The sequence below is a fragment of the Lucilia sericata genome, unplaced genomic scaffold, assembly GCF_015586225.1.
Source record: "Lucilia sericata isolate MDLA Ls3-8-SP2 unplaced genomic scaffold, ASM1558622v1 Contig000940F_arrow, whole genome shotgun sequence".
In the NCBI taxonomy this organism is placed as follows: Eukaryota; Metazoa; Arthropoda; class Insecta; order Diptera; family Calliphoridae; genus Lucilia; species Lucilia sericata.
This window is the reverse complement of record NW_023994926.1, coordinates 16,617-32,500: the sequence shown is the minus strand read 5'-3', so window position 1 is coordinate 32,500 and position 15,884 is coordinate 16,617. Positions and strand designations below refer to the sequence as shown.

General features: G+C 30.6%; 1 protein-coding gene across 1 annotated transcript in view; it reads left to right on the top strand.

Moving 5' to 3' along the window:
• Positions 1-15,884, top strand: part of LOC119609146 (roundabout homolog 2-like) — a gene marked incomplete at its 3' end in the record, with an annotated part of 186,598 nt that overhangs the window by 159,705 nt on the left and 11,009 nt on the right. Inside the window, exons 4-6 of the mRNA XM_037963860.1 lie at positions 1,313-1,425; positions 3,001-3,181; positions 13,999-14,117. Coding sequence (XP_037819788.1) covers positions 1,313-1,425; positions 3,001-3,181; positions 13,999-14,117 — 413 coding nt within the window. The remainder of the gene's footprint in view (positions 1-1,312; positions 1,426-3,000; positions 3,182-13,998; positions 14,118-15,884) is intronic.

Sequence of the window (15,884 nt, the reverse complement as noted above, 5' to 3'; positions counted from 1 at the left end):
CTCGACTATAATGTATTATAAACCCAATCCATCCCACTTTTCCATCATAGGTCTGTAGAGGCCTTCTACTTTAAAGAGATTAGTCTATATTAGTTAGAGATTTAAGTCGTAGTTTTATTCTTAACGAATTTTCCCATGTGGAAAATATCCTGTCTTAAAATTTTCACATCTTAAAGAATAAAAGTAACACTATATAGCGTCATTTAAACGTTAAACAAAATCGTCTGAAGCTAACGCTAGAATTCTTACAATTTTTCCATTGTTTGTCAACTGATATCCTGTTTAACATTTTTAATGATCAATTTGTACAGGATGATATTTCTATTAGTAGGAAAAAAATGGAAAACAATATATCGCCAAGACATGATGTGACACATTATGCACCATCATTACCGCAGCAAGCAAATGCATGCTTGCAGCATGAATAAGCAAGCAAACAAACAGAAAACCGTATAACCGTATAAAATTCTTGCAGCATAAATGTGGCATTATAATGATGAAGATGATGAGCGCGGCTGGCAGTTTGGTTGCCTGGTGGATGGATGTTGGCTTATTATCATATGGAAAATCATGTTTAAAATTGCATAAAGTCAATAGAAATATGTATGTGATGTGTGTATGAAGAAGGAACGTGTTTGTGTTAACTCGCCAAATGATGACATTCAAAACGTGGTTGTCATGACGACCGTATTGCTGCCACTCTATTTAAGCCTGCTGGTTCTGGTGTTTGGCGATATGTTGCTGTTGTAGATGGTGGCAGTATTAGTGTAGTTTATAATAATTTGCTTAACATGCTTATCAATTATTATTATTATTTCCATATACATCCAATTTTTTGTTCTATTCAATTTGAATTAACTGCTAGTAGATACTTATGCTTACACTACTATGTATGTTTGAATGTCTGTGTCTGTTTTAGGAAAAAACGTGATTTTCATTTTTAATGAGCTTAAATATTTGCATATTATTTGGGTTATGATGTGCATAAAATCCATGGCATTAATTTCTATCTATAGCGAAAATATCTTTGAAAAACAAAAAAATAGAAATATTTATAAAACTAATAATATTCAATTAAAAATATACTGCAGTACTAGGTTTTTATTATCAACGTACTTTAACATTATTAAAACTAATTTAATTTAATTGATAACAAAAACATGCTGCGATTTATCTACTGCATATATACATATTCCTTTATCCTTTAAATCCATTACCATAAAACCAATTTGCTTTTAAATTTACCAACTTTGCTGGAAAAAAAAAATACAAAATCCAATTGATTTGAAACTTTTTTTGTTTCTATTTTTAGCTCAATATCAATCACCGCGTATAATTGAACATCCAACGGATTTGGTGGTTAAGAAGAATGAACCTGCTACATTGAATTGTAAAGTTGAGGGTAAACCCGAACCGACTATTGAGGTTTAAGGTAAGTTTTAGTTTGTGAAACTTTTACTCTAAATGAAATTGTTTTACTTTTTGGCAAATAAAGAAAAAACAAGACAAACGGTGAAAAAATACTAAAATATTTGAGGGATACACTTCGTGACGAATGATTTACAACTGAACTAGTGGAGAACTAGAACTGATCTAAACTTGAACTGAACTAGAACAGAACTAGAACAGAACTAGAACAGAACTAGAACAGAACTAGAACAGAACTAGAACAGAACTAGAACAGAACTAGAACAGAACTAGAACAGAACTAGAACAGAACTAGAACAGAACTAGAACAGAACTAGAACAGAACTAGAACAGAACTAGAACAGAACTAGAACAGAACTAGAACAGAACTAGAACAGAACTAGACAAACTAGAACAGAACTAGAACAGACTAGAACAGAACTAGAACAGAACTAGACCAGAACTAGAACAGACCTAGAACAGAACTAGAACAGAACTAGAAACGAACTAGATAACAGAACTAGAACAGAACTAGAAACAGAACTAGAACAGAACTAGAACAGAACTAGAACAGAACTAGAACAGAACTAGACAGAACTAGAACAGAACTAGAACAGAACTAGAACAGAACTAGAACAGAACTAGAACAGAACTAGAACAGAACTAGAACAGAACTAGAACAGAACTAGACAGAACTAGAACAGAACTAGAACAGAACTAGAACAGAACTAGAACAGAACTAGAACAGAACTAGAACAGAACTAGAACAGAACTAGACAGAACTAGAACAGAACTAGAACAGAACTAGAACAGAACTAGAACAGAACTAGAACAGAACTAGAACAGAACTAGAACAGAACTAGAACAGAACTAGAACAGAACTAGAACAGAACTAGAACAGAACTAGAACAGAACTAGAACAGAACTAGAACAGAACTAGAACAGAACTAGAACAGAACTAGAACAGACTAGAACAGAACTAGAACAGAACTAGAACAGAACTAGAACAGAACTAGAACAGAACTAGAACAGAACTAGAACAGAACTAGAACAGAACTAGAACAGAACTCGAACAGAACTAGAACAGAACTAGAACAGAACTAGAACAGAACTAGAACAGAACTAGAACAGAACAGAACAGAACTAGAACAGAACTAGAACAGAACTAGAACAGAACTAGAACAGAACTAGAACAGAACTAGAACAGAACTAGAACAGAACTAGAACAGAACTAGAACAGAACTAGAACAGAACTAGAACTGAACTAGAACTGAACTAGAACTGAACTAGAACTGAACTAGAAACTGAACTGAACTGAACTAGAACTGAACTAGAACTGAACTAGGACCGAACTAGAACTGAACTTTTTTCTGTCACCAGCTGTAAACTTGCCATATCAATAGCAAGGAAAAAACCAAATAAAAGTTTTAGCAACAGCAAGAAAACTCTTTGCCAAAAGAAAGAAACAATTTATTGATTTTAAAACAATTTATAGCTCAATTTATAGAAAAACACTTAAATTACTCGAAAAAGTAATAGAAAATAATATTAAAATAGAAAAAACATCAATTTTACTCTTGATTTTTATTTTAGGATGGTGAACCGGTAAATACAAACGACAAAAAAACACATCGTGTGCTGTTTAAAGATGGTGCTTTGTTCTTCTATCGCACCATGCAAAGTAAAAAGGAACAAGACAGCGGTGTCTACTGGTGTGTGGCCAAAAATCATGTTGGCAAAGCTGTAAGCAGACATGCCACACTGCAAATTGCGGGTAAGTGCAAGAGAAAAACATTAAATTACTCTAAAATAATTAAAGAAAAGAAATAACAAAAAATGCAGCAAAAAAAAAGACTTTAACACATTAACAAGTGTTGGCGAAAAATTAACACTTACTTAAAGAAAACAACAACCACAATATTAAACTCCAGCTATGTGTGACAAACAAGTAGGCATAGTTTTTCATAGTTCTTCATAGTTTTTAGTTTGTTTTAGTGCTTTAAAATAAGACCATAAATCTATCATTTTGTCTATTTGTTAACTAAACATCAATTGTTGAGTTTTATTTTCTTCACGCTAAAAATAATGTTCTGTATTTGCCACCATGTTTATGCCACATTCATCTCATTCAGGGAGTTGTGCTGCAACTTTAGCGTGTCATTTAAACTATATTTTAACACGGTTTTTATTTGTTTTTTTTTTTTCGAACATATTTTTTGTTAGAATTTTTATATTACATGTGTTGCAAGTTGCATTTCTCTTAGGAATTGACAACTTGAACACATTTCTTTTTATGGTTTTCGTGTAATATTGTTAGAGAGTGTGAGAGTGGGGGAATGCTGCAGCATTGCTTTTTGATAATTTATTAGAATATATTTCATTTTTATGGTTTTTTTAGTGTGTGTGTGTATGAGTGTGTTGTAAAATTTTGATGTAAAGTGAGACTAAAATAAAATTTGTGGCACAGTGGTGATAAAAATTAAAATTTTTTTTCGGACTATGAAAAATTTTATTAACTTCGGATGTTCTATATTCTGAAGCTGCTATATAATTGTTTTAAAAATTCTATTTTAAAATTTTTTTTTTATTTAAAATTTTTTTTTTTTTTAAATCCGAATTTCATTCATAACTTTTTTCCATCCCTGATTTCAGCCGTTAACTGTGAGCAGTTAATAGTTAAAAGTTAGTTATGTTGAAACTAATGGCGATAATAATGGTTTATAAGTCAATTATGGACGTTTTTAGGAGTTTTTTATTTTAAGGGAAGTTTGTAAGGGGGATTAGGGTCGAATAAGGGCCGATCGTGTAGTGTTTTTAGGCCGAAGTGATCCTAGTATATGTGTCGTTGTTATGAACTAATAAGTCCAAATCGGAAGGTCTTGTTATATGGGGTCTTGGTGCAATAATAAACCGTTTAGTACCATTTTTCAATCGGCTTTGAGTTTGGGCCGATAAATTCCAAATTTCTTCAATATATTGCGGCCTGTACCTGGCGCACAAGGTTTACCTGGACAGCCAACCAGCCGGACGGACATGTCTTAATCAACTTAGAAATTCTGAGTCGATCGCTATATTTTGAGGTTGGTGTGACCATCCCACCCATATGGTCATTATTTATGGGCCGATATTGCCGATTTTATAAGGTAAACTTTTCAAAAGCATGTCTGATTGAGGGAGGTTACCGAAGATATAGATAAGGGTCTTCAGAAAACAGTCATACATAGCATAATCCACTCAGTTGTCTATAAGTATTAAACATATATAATTTATATGTTCGGAAAGGTCGGACTGAAGATATCCAAGACTTTGTTTTGCAGTTTTATAAGATATTTTATTTCTCTGAGCTTTCATATATGCCTCCATTTCGAGTGGAAAGCAAATTCATATCTTCACAGTCACCAAACTTTTTCATAGCGAATCCATGTTCTAACCTGCAAAATAGTCACTGAGCAGCTCGTTATCCTAGAAATCGGTCGGCCATCAAACAGTCCATACAAGACCAAACTACCTTATGATAATAAGTCCTTAAGATACATTAAATTAATGCTGAAATATATAGTAGACTTATGAACTGTTTGGACGGGTCCGTGAAGCATAAACTATCAGTATTCTCTTGACACTAAGTCGGATGAACACCAGTAGTTACCGACAAGTTTGCTACTAGGATATCCATAGAAACTTAAAGTCATACCGAAAGTTTTCTTCGGCTAAAAGTTTATTCTAATTCTAATAGAAAGTTCGATTTACAAAGTAACGTTATTGGGAAAAAATCGCTCTAAAAAATAGCTTTTATTACATTATCCGACACAACACAATAATGAAGATGCTAAGAAAGTAGTGTATTAAAGATAATGATCATTAAATAGTACTATTGATTGGGTGAATAACAATAATGATGCTGACGATGATGTTAAAGATGTTAGTGCCAGCATATGTTGGCTATTTCCAATGATACCCTTACTTTATGTCTAGTTGTCTGTCTGTCTGTCTGTCCGTCCGCCCGTCTGTCTATCCGACCCTGCCTTCATTCATCTATCTTTAAAGTGTTTTAGACTAGATTAAAGTAAAGCATTTCTTGTTTTTTTGTGTAGGATCACACTTATACTTGATGTTCCAATGTTGCACTTTAGTATGTTGATTTTGTGTTGCTTTTTATTCTATTTTTATTTTGTTTTTTTTTTTTTTCATTCGTGTTGCATCTATATAAAATATTTATTTTATACATTTTATAAAGCGTGAACATCTTCTGGGGTTATTGGTGTTGTTATGATTTTTTTTTTCTCTGTACTTTTTCTTCATCTACTGATTGATAACACTGCGGGCGGTCGTTTTTTGTTGATAATACTCTTGTTTTATAGTAGTAGTTGTATTTTATTTGAATATTTTTTTTCAAGTTTTTTTCTATATTATTTAAGTTTAAGTATTGTGGATTTTACGTTTTTTATTTAGTTCTTATTTTAACATTTTATTTACTTTAAAGCATTAAAAGTTTTATGAAAAAGTTGTGCTAGAAGTTTATTTTTTTTTTATTAGGAATTTTTGTTTATTTAGTCGTAGGGGTGTGATTAAGAGAAAACAATTTATTATTTCCGTTGCCTTAAGAAAACGAAAATTGTATTACTTTTTTAATAAATTTTGAAACTTTAAGTTAGGACAGGAAATTTTGAATTATAGAATATTATAGAAATTATAATAAAAACATCGACAGAAGGCTTGAGTAGAAAAGGTTTGTTAGTTATGATTTTAGCATCTAATAGTAAGCTTAGGAATAATTCTGAATTCAGTTCAAGTTTAGTTCTAGTTCAGTTCTAGTTCAGTTCTAGTTCAGTTCTAGTTCAGTTCTAGTTCAGTTCTAGTTCAGTTCTAGTTCTGTTCTAGTTCAGTTCTAGTTCAATTCTAGTTCAGTTCTAGTTCAGTTCTAGTTCAGTTCTAGTTCAGTTCTAGATCAGTTCTAGATCAGTTCTTGTTCAGTTCTAGTTCAGTTCTAGTTCAGTTCTAGTTCAGTTCTAGTTCAGTTCTAGTTCAGTTCTAGTTCAGTTCTAATTCAGTTCTAGATCAGTTCTAGATCAGTTCTAGTTCAGTTCTAGTTCAGTTCTAGTTCAGTTCTAGTTCAGTTCTAGTTCAGTTCTACATCAGTTCTAGTTCAGTTCTAGTTCAGTTCTAGTTTAGTTCTAGTTCAGTTCTAGTTCAGTTCTAGTTCAGTTCTAGTTCTGTTCTAGTTCTGTTCTAGTTCAGTTCTAGTTCAATTCTAGTTCAGTTCTAGTTCAGTTCTAGTTCAGTTCTAGTTCAGTTCTAGTTCAGTTCTAGATCAGTTCTAGATCAGTTCTAGATCAGTTCTAGTTCAGTTCTAGTTCAGTTCTAGTTCAGTTCTAGTTCAGTTCTAGTTCAGTTCTAGTTCAGTTCTAGTTCACTTCTAGTTCAATTCTAGTTCAGTTCTAGTTCTGTTCTAGTTCAGTTCTAGTTCAGTTCTGTTCTAGTTCTGTTCTAGTTCTGTTCTAGTTCTGTTCTAGTTCTGTTCTAGTTCTGTTCTAGTTCTGTTCTAGTTCTGTTCTAGTTCTGTTCTAGTTCTGTTCTAGTTCTGTTCTAGTTCTGTTCTAGTTCTGTTCTAGTTCTGTTCCAGTTCTGTTCTAGTTCTGTTCTAGTTCTGTTCTAGTTCTGTTCTAGTTCTGTTCTAGTTCTGTTCTAGTTCTGTTCTAGTTCTGTTCTAGTTCTGTTCTAGTTCTGTTCTAGTTCTTTTCTAGTTCTGTTCTAGTTCTGTTCTAGTTCTGTTCTAGTTCTGTTCTAGTTCTGTTCTAGTTCTGTTATAGTTCTGTTCTAGTTCTGTTCTATTTCTGTTCTATTTCTGTTCTAGTTCTGTTATAGTTATGTTATAGTTCTGTTCTAGTTCTGTTCTAGTTCTGTTCTAGTTCTGTTCTAGTTCTAGTTCTGTTCTAGTTCTGTTCTAGTTCTGTTCTAGTTCTATTCTAGTTCTGTTCTAGTTCTGTTCTAGTTCTGTTCTAGTTCTGTTCTAGTTCTGTTCTAGTTCTGTTCTAGTTCTGTTCTAGTTCTGTTCAAGTTCTGTTCAAGTTCTGTTCTAGTTCTGTTCTAGTTCTGTTCTAGTTCAGTCCTAGTTTAGTTCCAGTTCAGTTCAGTTCTAGTTCAGTTCTTATGTTTAACTCTAACAAAGTCAATTCAATTCTTTTATATATTCTCAGTTATTTTCCATAAACTTTTTCTTATAGATTTTTATCTTTTAGATTATGAGTGTTAAAAACTTCTGTTGCAAAATATATGTATGTTTCTTTTTTATTTTCTTCTTTAAACTAAATACAAAAAGTTTTTTATATTATTTTTATTTCAACAGTTATTATAATTTATATTGACACTTCGTTTTGCCATAAATTTAATGTACAATTCAATTGTTTTACTTTTAACAATGGTCTTTGGTTGTCTAACTTCTAAGGAAGTTGGAAATTTGGGTGCTTTTGTTTAAAATTTATGGTTTAAGAGTTTATGAAAAGATATTTTTATTTATTTTTTTTTTTTTAAGAAAAATTCTTTTAATATTTAAAAGAATTTTATAAATTTTTATATTACTATAAGTTTTAGAAAAGTTTGAAAAGCTTTTGTTTAAAAATTTTCTACAAAACTTCCCAATTGTTTTATATTGAGCTAAATGCTCATAGTAGTAGAAATACTTATTAAATTAAATATAAATAAATTAATTGATCCGCTGTAAATGTAGATATTTTATTATGATTTATAAATCTAAAAAAAACCTTGAGCCGTTAAGTAGCTATTATATTTTATAGTAAAATACACCTAGAAGTATACTTCACTTGATATCATTAATGCTTAATTAATAGAAAATAAAACTATAAATATCTATAAACTTTAGTAAATATAAATTAATTAATTGAAACACTTAATATGCAGATATTTTCTATGATTTGGAATAAAACTTTGAGTCCTTAATTGATTTATATTGCGTTAATAAAAAAATGCTCCTAAAAGTAGGCTTACTTTAATAACATTAATCTAATGCAAAAAAAAATATATTTTATATCATAAATCAGAATAGTAGAAGCGGTCTGGGAAGACCTTAAATATTTTGTTAAGAACGGCTTAACAATTATCATGTATAAAAGTAGGCAACAGTTTTTATGACATTTGGGCAATTGCAAGTAGGCAATGGTTTATTTTGCTATTTTGTTATCTTAAAATCACTTACTTGTTCAAAAATAACCTCTAATTTGTTTAGTTATATTAAATCAAAGAATTACTTGAAGCCGTATAATTTCTTAGTAATTTGTTAAGGACGAAAAATTACCTGAAACGAAAAAGAATACAAATTTATTTGTTAGTCGAATAGGAAAAACTATTTCTTTATAAAATGTTAATTAGTTACACAAAATTTTTCAAAATAAAGACCTATAGTCAAGAATATAATCTGATCTATAGTCAAGACTATAGACTGATCTATAGTCAATATCATAGAATGATCTATAACCAAGACAATAGACCGATCTATAGTCAAGACTATAGACTGTTTAATAGTCAAGACTATAGACTGATCTATAGTCAAGACTATAGTCTGATCTGTAGTCCGGAGTATAGACTGATCTATAGTCAAGACTATAGACTGAGATATAGTCAAGACTATAGTCTAATCTATAGTCAAGACTATAAACTTACCTATAGTCAAGATTATAGACTTACCTATAGTCAAGACTATTGACTGATCTAGAGTCAAGACTATAGACTGATCTGATCTAAAGACTGGTCTATGGTTAACACTATGGATTGGTCTATAGCATATAGGCTGATATATAGTCAAGACTATAGACTGAGCTATAGTCAAGATTATAGACTGATCCATAGTCAAGACTATAGACTGATCTATAGTTAAAACTATAGATTGATCTATAGTAAAGACTATAGACTAATCTATAGTTAAAACTATAGACTGATCTATAGTAAAGACTATAGACTGAACTATAGTCAAGACTGTAGACTTATCTGTAGTCAAGACTATAGTCTGATCTGTAGTCAAGAGTATAGACTGATCTATAGTCAAGACTATGGACTAATCTATAGTTAAAACTATAGACTGATCTATAGTAAAGACTATAGACTGATCTATATTAAAGACTACAGACTGAACTATATATAGTCAAGACTGTAGACTTATCTGTAGTCAAGACTATAAACTGATCTAAGGTCAAGACTATAGACTGATCTATAGTCAAAACTTTAGACTGATCTATAGGCAACATTCTAGACAATAAACAGATATATAGTCAAGACTATAGACTGCTCTGTAGTTAAGACTATAGACTGATCTGCAGTAAAGACTGTGAACTGATCTACAGATCAGATTAGAAACTGATCTATAGTCAAGACTATAGACTGATCTATAGTCAAAACTATAGACTGATCTATAGTTAAAACTATAGACTGATCTATAGTAGAGACTATAGACTAATATATATTAAAGACTATAGACTGATCTATAGTCAAGACTGTAGACTGATCTATATTCAAGACTATAAACTGATTTAAGGTCAAGTCTATAAACTGATTTAAGGTCAAGACTATAGACTGATCTATAGTCAAGACTATAGACTGATCTATAGGCAAAACTATAGACTGATCTATAGTTTATGTATATAGATCTATAATTTACAGATGTTTTACCGTTTGTCCTGTAAAAGTCTTAACTGTGGTTATGTTTTTAATTTGAGGGAAAAATTCTTAGAAAATGAAAAGTTTTTCCTTTTAATATTAATAAAGTGTAACGAATTATTTATTAATTTATGAACATAATGCTGGCTCTAGGAATTATTTTTTTCCAAATTTGCTTTTTATAAAAAAAATTAACTTAATAAAATTAAGTTAATGCATTTAATAAATAAAATAATGCTTTTAATTCAATTTAGACTAACGGCCTTATGAAATTAAACAAATGTTGATTAATGAATTTATGAGATTTTAATTATCGGATAAAAAGTCTAGTTATATAAAGAGAAATTACCTAAAATGATTTGATAGTTTTTTTATAAAATCATATTCCTAAGAATTTATTCAAAACTTTTGTTAATGATTTTGTAGTCTTAACATTCAATTTTTACCTTGCCTTGTCAATAACTCCTTAACAATAATATGATGTAGGAGTTGCTAATACCAAGCCGGATTTCAATTTTTAACATTTTTTTTATTATGGATATAATTGCCTTCAAAATCAGACATACCATGCCATTATTCAAAACTTCAACTAAATTGGCCCCCTAATTCTCAATGTCTAAATAAACATCACACTTTCCTGTCTGTCCGTCTGTCTGGCTGTCTGTCTAAACACTCTTGAGAAAAATTAGTTCACATTAAATGAAATAAATTCATACATACATCCCCTCCATTGTGACCATTTATCCAAGCATTCCATCAAGATATGTATATCGATTGTTCGTTCGTTCTTCTATTCTTTTACACTTTCAATTGTTTTTAATTTATGAACGAGATGTTTTCTGTCATTTTGTTTGCATTTGTTATTTGTTCGGCAAATCAATCATCAATGATGGGATGAAGAGCAAAAAAAGAAATATTCATGTTTCCAATAGAAAAAGCTAAAGCTACTTTAAATCATAGGATGAGGAAAAAGTGAGGGTGCCAATTGATAGACGGCCAACATGATTAGGTGGACAGTTTGATTTGTTATCACACGATAGAAGAAAAAAAGAGGGAGGCTAAAGATGGATGGATGGACGGACGAGTGATTATCTTGTTAACAACATACTTTTTGTAGCATAAACAATAGAAATTAAAATAAAATAATAAGAACATGGAATTAAATAAAAATAATTAAATTAGCGGTCAGCACCGACCTTTTATTACCCCTGCAAGAGTTCTGAGGAAAATATAACAATAAACTTATGCTCTCAGTATCGTAGGAATAATTTCTTTTTTTTTTTTTTTATCAACAACTAAGCCCTTGATTCTGCCCAACGCTTTAACTACACCTGGACAAATGTATGTGTGTGTGTGTCAATAAAAACCAGTAGTAAATATTTAACATATTCAAGTGCATCATAAATGTTTATTATAAAATATTTCTCTGTTACAAGAATTTTATTTTAAGTTTGTAAAAAAAAAATTTCAAAGTTTTAAAAGCCGCTGTAAACATTCAATGTTTACACACAATGTAAACATGTACACATGCACACATTGCAAGCAAAACAAATAACTTACAGCTAAATAAATATTATTAATAACAATTAAATAATTAATAATAATGCAAAGAAACGATAAAAGGGAAAATTCTCTTATAAAAAAAAAGTTTACTTTAACACAACAGAATCGTAAATAAGAAGAAGATTTTTGAATAGCACTAAACTCTATGCTGACCAGACTTATCCAAAGTCAAGACCAATCAATTCAGAGCAATCAGTTCAGATAATAAATTGATTTTCCAGAATATATGTGATGGATTTCAGTCAAGACTGAGCTATAGTCAAAATTGATCTGAAGACAAGACTATAGACTGATCTGTAGACAAGACTATAGACTGATGTGTAGACAAGACTATTGACTGATCTGTGGACAAGACTATAAACTGATCTCTAAACAAGACTATAGAGTGAATATAGACTGATCTATAGTCAAGACTATAGACTGATCTACAGTTATGACTATAGACTGATCTATATTCAAGCCTATAGACTGATCTATAGTCAAAACTATAGACTGATCTATAGTCGAGACTATATACTGATCTATAGTCAAGTATATAGACTGAATACAGTCCAGATTATAGAATGATCTATAGCCCAGACAATAGACTGATCCGTAATCAAGACTATAGACTAATCAATAGTCAAGACTATAGACTGATCTATAGTCAAGACTATAGACTAATCTATAGTCAAGACTATTGCCTGATCTATAGTCAAGACTATATAGTGATCTATAGTCAAGACTATATAATGATATATAGTCAAGACTATAGACTGATCTATAGTCAAGTATATAGACTGATATATAGTCAAGACTATAGAATGATCTACAGTCAAGACTACATACTGATCTATAGTCAACACCACAGACTTATCTGTAGTCAACACTATAGACTGATCTATAGTCAGGACTATAGACTGATCTTTAGTCAAGACTATAGACTGATGTTTAGTCAGGACTATAGACTGATCTTTTGTCAAGACTATAGACTGATCTATAGTCAAGAATATAGACTCATCTATAGTCCAGACTATAGACTGATCTATAGTCAAGTATATAGACTGATATATACTCAAGACTGATCTATAGTCAAGAATATAGACTAAACTAGAGTCAAAACTATAGACTGATCTATAGTTAAGACTATAGACTGATCTATAGTTTAGACTATAGACTCATCTATTGTTAAGACTATAGACTGATCTATAGTCAAGATTATAGACTGAATTACAGTCAAGATTGTAGACTGATCTATAGTCAAGACTATAGACAGATATATACTTAAGACTACAGACAGATCTATACTTAAGACTATAGACTGTTCTATAGTTAAGACTATAGACTGATCTATAGTCAACACTATAGATAGAACTATAGGCTGATCTATAGTCAAGACTATAGACTGATCTAAAATCAAGACTAAAGACTGACCTATAGTCAAGACTATAGACTCTTCCATAGTACAGACTATAGACTGACCTAAAGTCCAGACTATAGACTGGTCTATAGTCAAGACCATAGACTGATATATAGTCAAGACTATATATTGATCTATGGTTAAGACTATATAATGATATATAGTCAAGACTATAGACTGATTTATAGTCAAGACTATAGACTGATTTATAGTCTAGACTATAGACTAATCTATAGTCAAGACTATAGACTGACCTACAGTCCAGGCTATAGACTGATCTACAGTCAAGAATATTGACTGATCTAAAGTAAAGACTATAGTCAAGACTATAGTACAAACTATAGTCAAGACTATAGTACAAACTATAGTCAAGACTATAGTACAAACTATAGTCAAGACTATAGTACAAACTATAGTCAAGACTATAGTACAAACTATAGTCAAGACTATAGTCTGACCTATAATCAAGACTATGGTCTGATCTATAGGTAAGTCTATATACTTGTAGTACAATAGTCTTGACTATAGACTACACTATAGTACAGTTTTGACTGCAAATTTATAGTCAAAGCTACAAACTGATCAAAGTTTGTCATAATCTTCTAAGACATACTTATTTGAGCAAGTTTTTATTTCTAATTTTATTTTCATTTATTTAATTTGAAAAGTAAAAAAAAACTTTTCATTTCTTTTTCACTTAAAAATATTCCAAAGAAACAGCAACATCTGTTGTTATTTTTCTTTTCAAAATAATATTATTGTTCACTTTTGGTATAATGCCAAATATGTAAAGTATTGAATTTCTTATTTAAAAGGAAAACAATTCTTTTCAAATTTATATTTGTCATAAGTCTTGCAATTTCTTTTCAGCTTAAAAGAAAATATGTATCATAGAAAATAAGTGTTAAAAGAGAAAAACAAATAATTTAAATATTTTCTTTTTTTAATATATTCTGCCTTTACAGTTTTGCGTGATGATTTTCGAGCCCAACCCAAGGATACACGTGTGGCTAAAGGTGAAACGGCATTGTTGGAATGTGGTCCACCCAAGGGTATACCCGAACCAACGCTCATATGGATGAAGGTAAGTTTATGAAGGTGTTTTCTTATCTGAATTTTCTTATAAGTGAAATAAATATAAAGACATATTAGGAGGATGAATAAAATTTTGGATTTAAATAAAAATAGTATTAGTTTTATAAGAAACTAAGAGCATAATTTCTGTGCTAGATTAACACATTTATAACAATATACATATAAAGGTCATAACTGTTCATCTGTAAGCTAATATATTTTCACATCTCTCTACGGATACTTTCCCCCCTTTACCTAGTAATCATACATACATTATGAAAGCTTTACATTTAGTTAAAAATATTCAGTTGAACGCGAAGAAAAACAACTAAAAACTAAAAGTTGTGCATATATTTATTTGAAAATGTAAATGCAGCATAAATTTGATTTTATAGATTGTTTTCATTTTAGTTTTTTTCCTTTTTTTTCCACATAAAACATTTGTAAAAATAGCAAAAAACCAGCATGAATAAATATAAACTATTCAGCTCATGTGATGTCAGGTGTAATGTTGGTGTAATGAAACAACAAAAGAAAAAGGAAAATGTTTTTTCAAATGGAAATGTCATGCAAAATTTATTTTAACTTAAATTCATGCTATAGAGAAATATGAGGAAAACATGAAGAAAATAAATAAAATTATGGAATTTTTCAATATAAATATTTTGTTAAACATTTCGTTTCGTACACTTCACCATAGAGAGAAGGCGACACAGCATTCATGTTCGACTTTTATCGTCAACACTGTAAACCAGTCAATAGTCTAGTCTAGTCTAGTCTATAGTAGTCTATAGTCTAGTCTATAGTCTAGTCTATAGTCTAGTCTATAGTCTAGTCTATAGTCTAGTCTATAGTCTAGTCTAGTCTATAGTCTAGTCTATAGTCTAGTCTATAGTCTAGTCTATAGTCTAGTCTATAGTCTAGTCTATAGTCTAGTCTATAGTCTAGTCTATAGTCTAGTCTATAGTCTAGTCTTTAGTCTAGTCTATAGTCTGGTCTATAGTCTAGTCTATAGTCTAGTCTATAGTCTAGTCTATAGTCTAGTGTATAGTCTAGTCTATAGTCTAGTCTATAGTCTAGTCTATAGTCTAGTCTATAGTCTAGTCTATAGTCTAGTCTATAGTCTAGTCTATAGTCTAGTCTATAGTCTAGTCTATAGTCTAGTCTATAGTCTAGCCTATAGTCTAGTCTATAATCTAGTCTATAGTCTAGTCTATAGTCTATAGTCTAGTCTATAGTCTAGTCTATAGTCTAGTCTATAGTCTAGTCTATAGTCTAGTCTATAGTCTAGTCTATAGTCTAGTCTATAGTCTAGTCTATAGTCTAGTCTATAGTCTAGTCTATAGTCTAGTCTATAGTCTAGTCTATAGTCTAGTCTATAGTCTAGTCTATAGTCTAGTCTATAGTCTAGTCTATAGTCTAGTCTATAGTCTAGCTATAGTCTAGTTATAGTCTAGTCTATAGTCTAGTCTATAGTCTAGTCTATAGTCTAGTCTATAGTCTAGTCTATAGTCTAGTCTATAGTCATAGTCTATAGTCTAGTCTATAGTCTAGTCTATAGTCTAGTCTATTAGTCTAGTCATAGTCTAGTCTATAGTCTAGTCTATAGTCTAGTCTATAGTCTAGTCTATAGTCTAGTCTATAGTCTAGTCTATAGTCTAGTCTATAGTTAGTCTATAGTCTAGTCTATAGTCTAGTCTATAGTTCTGTCTATAGTCTAGTCTATTTAGTCTAGTCTATAGTCTAGTCTATAGTCTAGTTCTATAGTCTAGTCTAT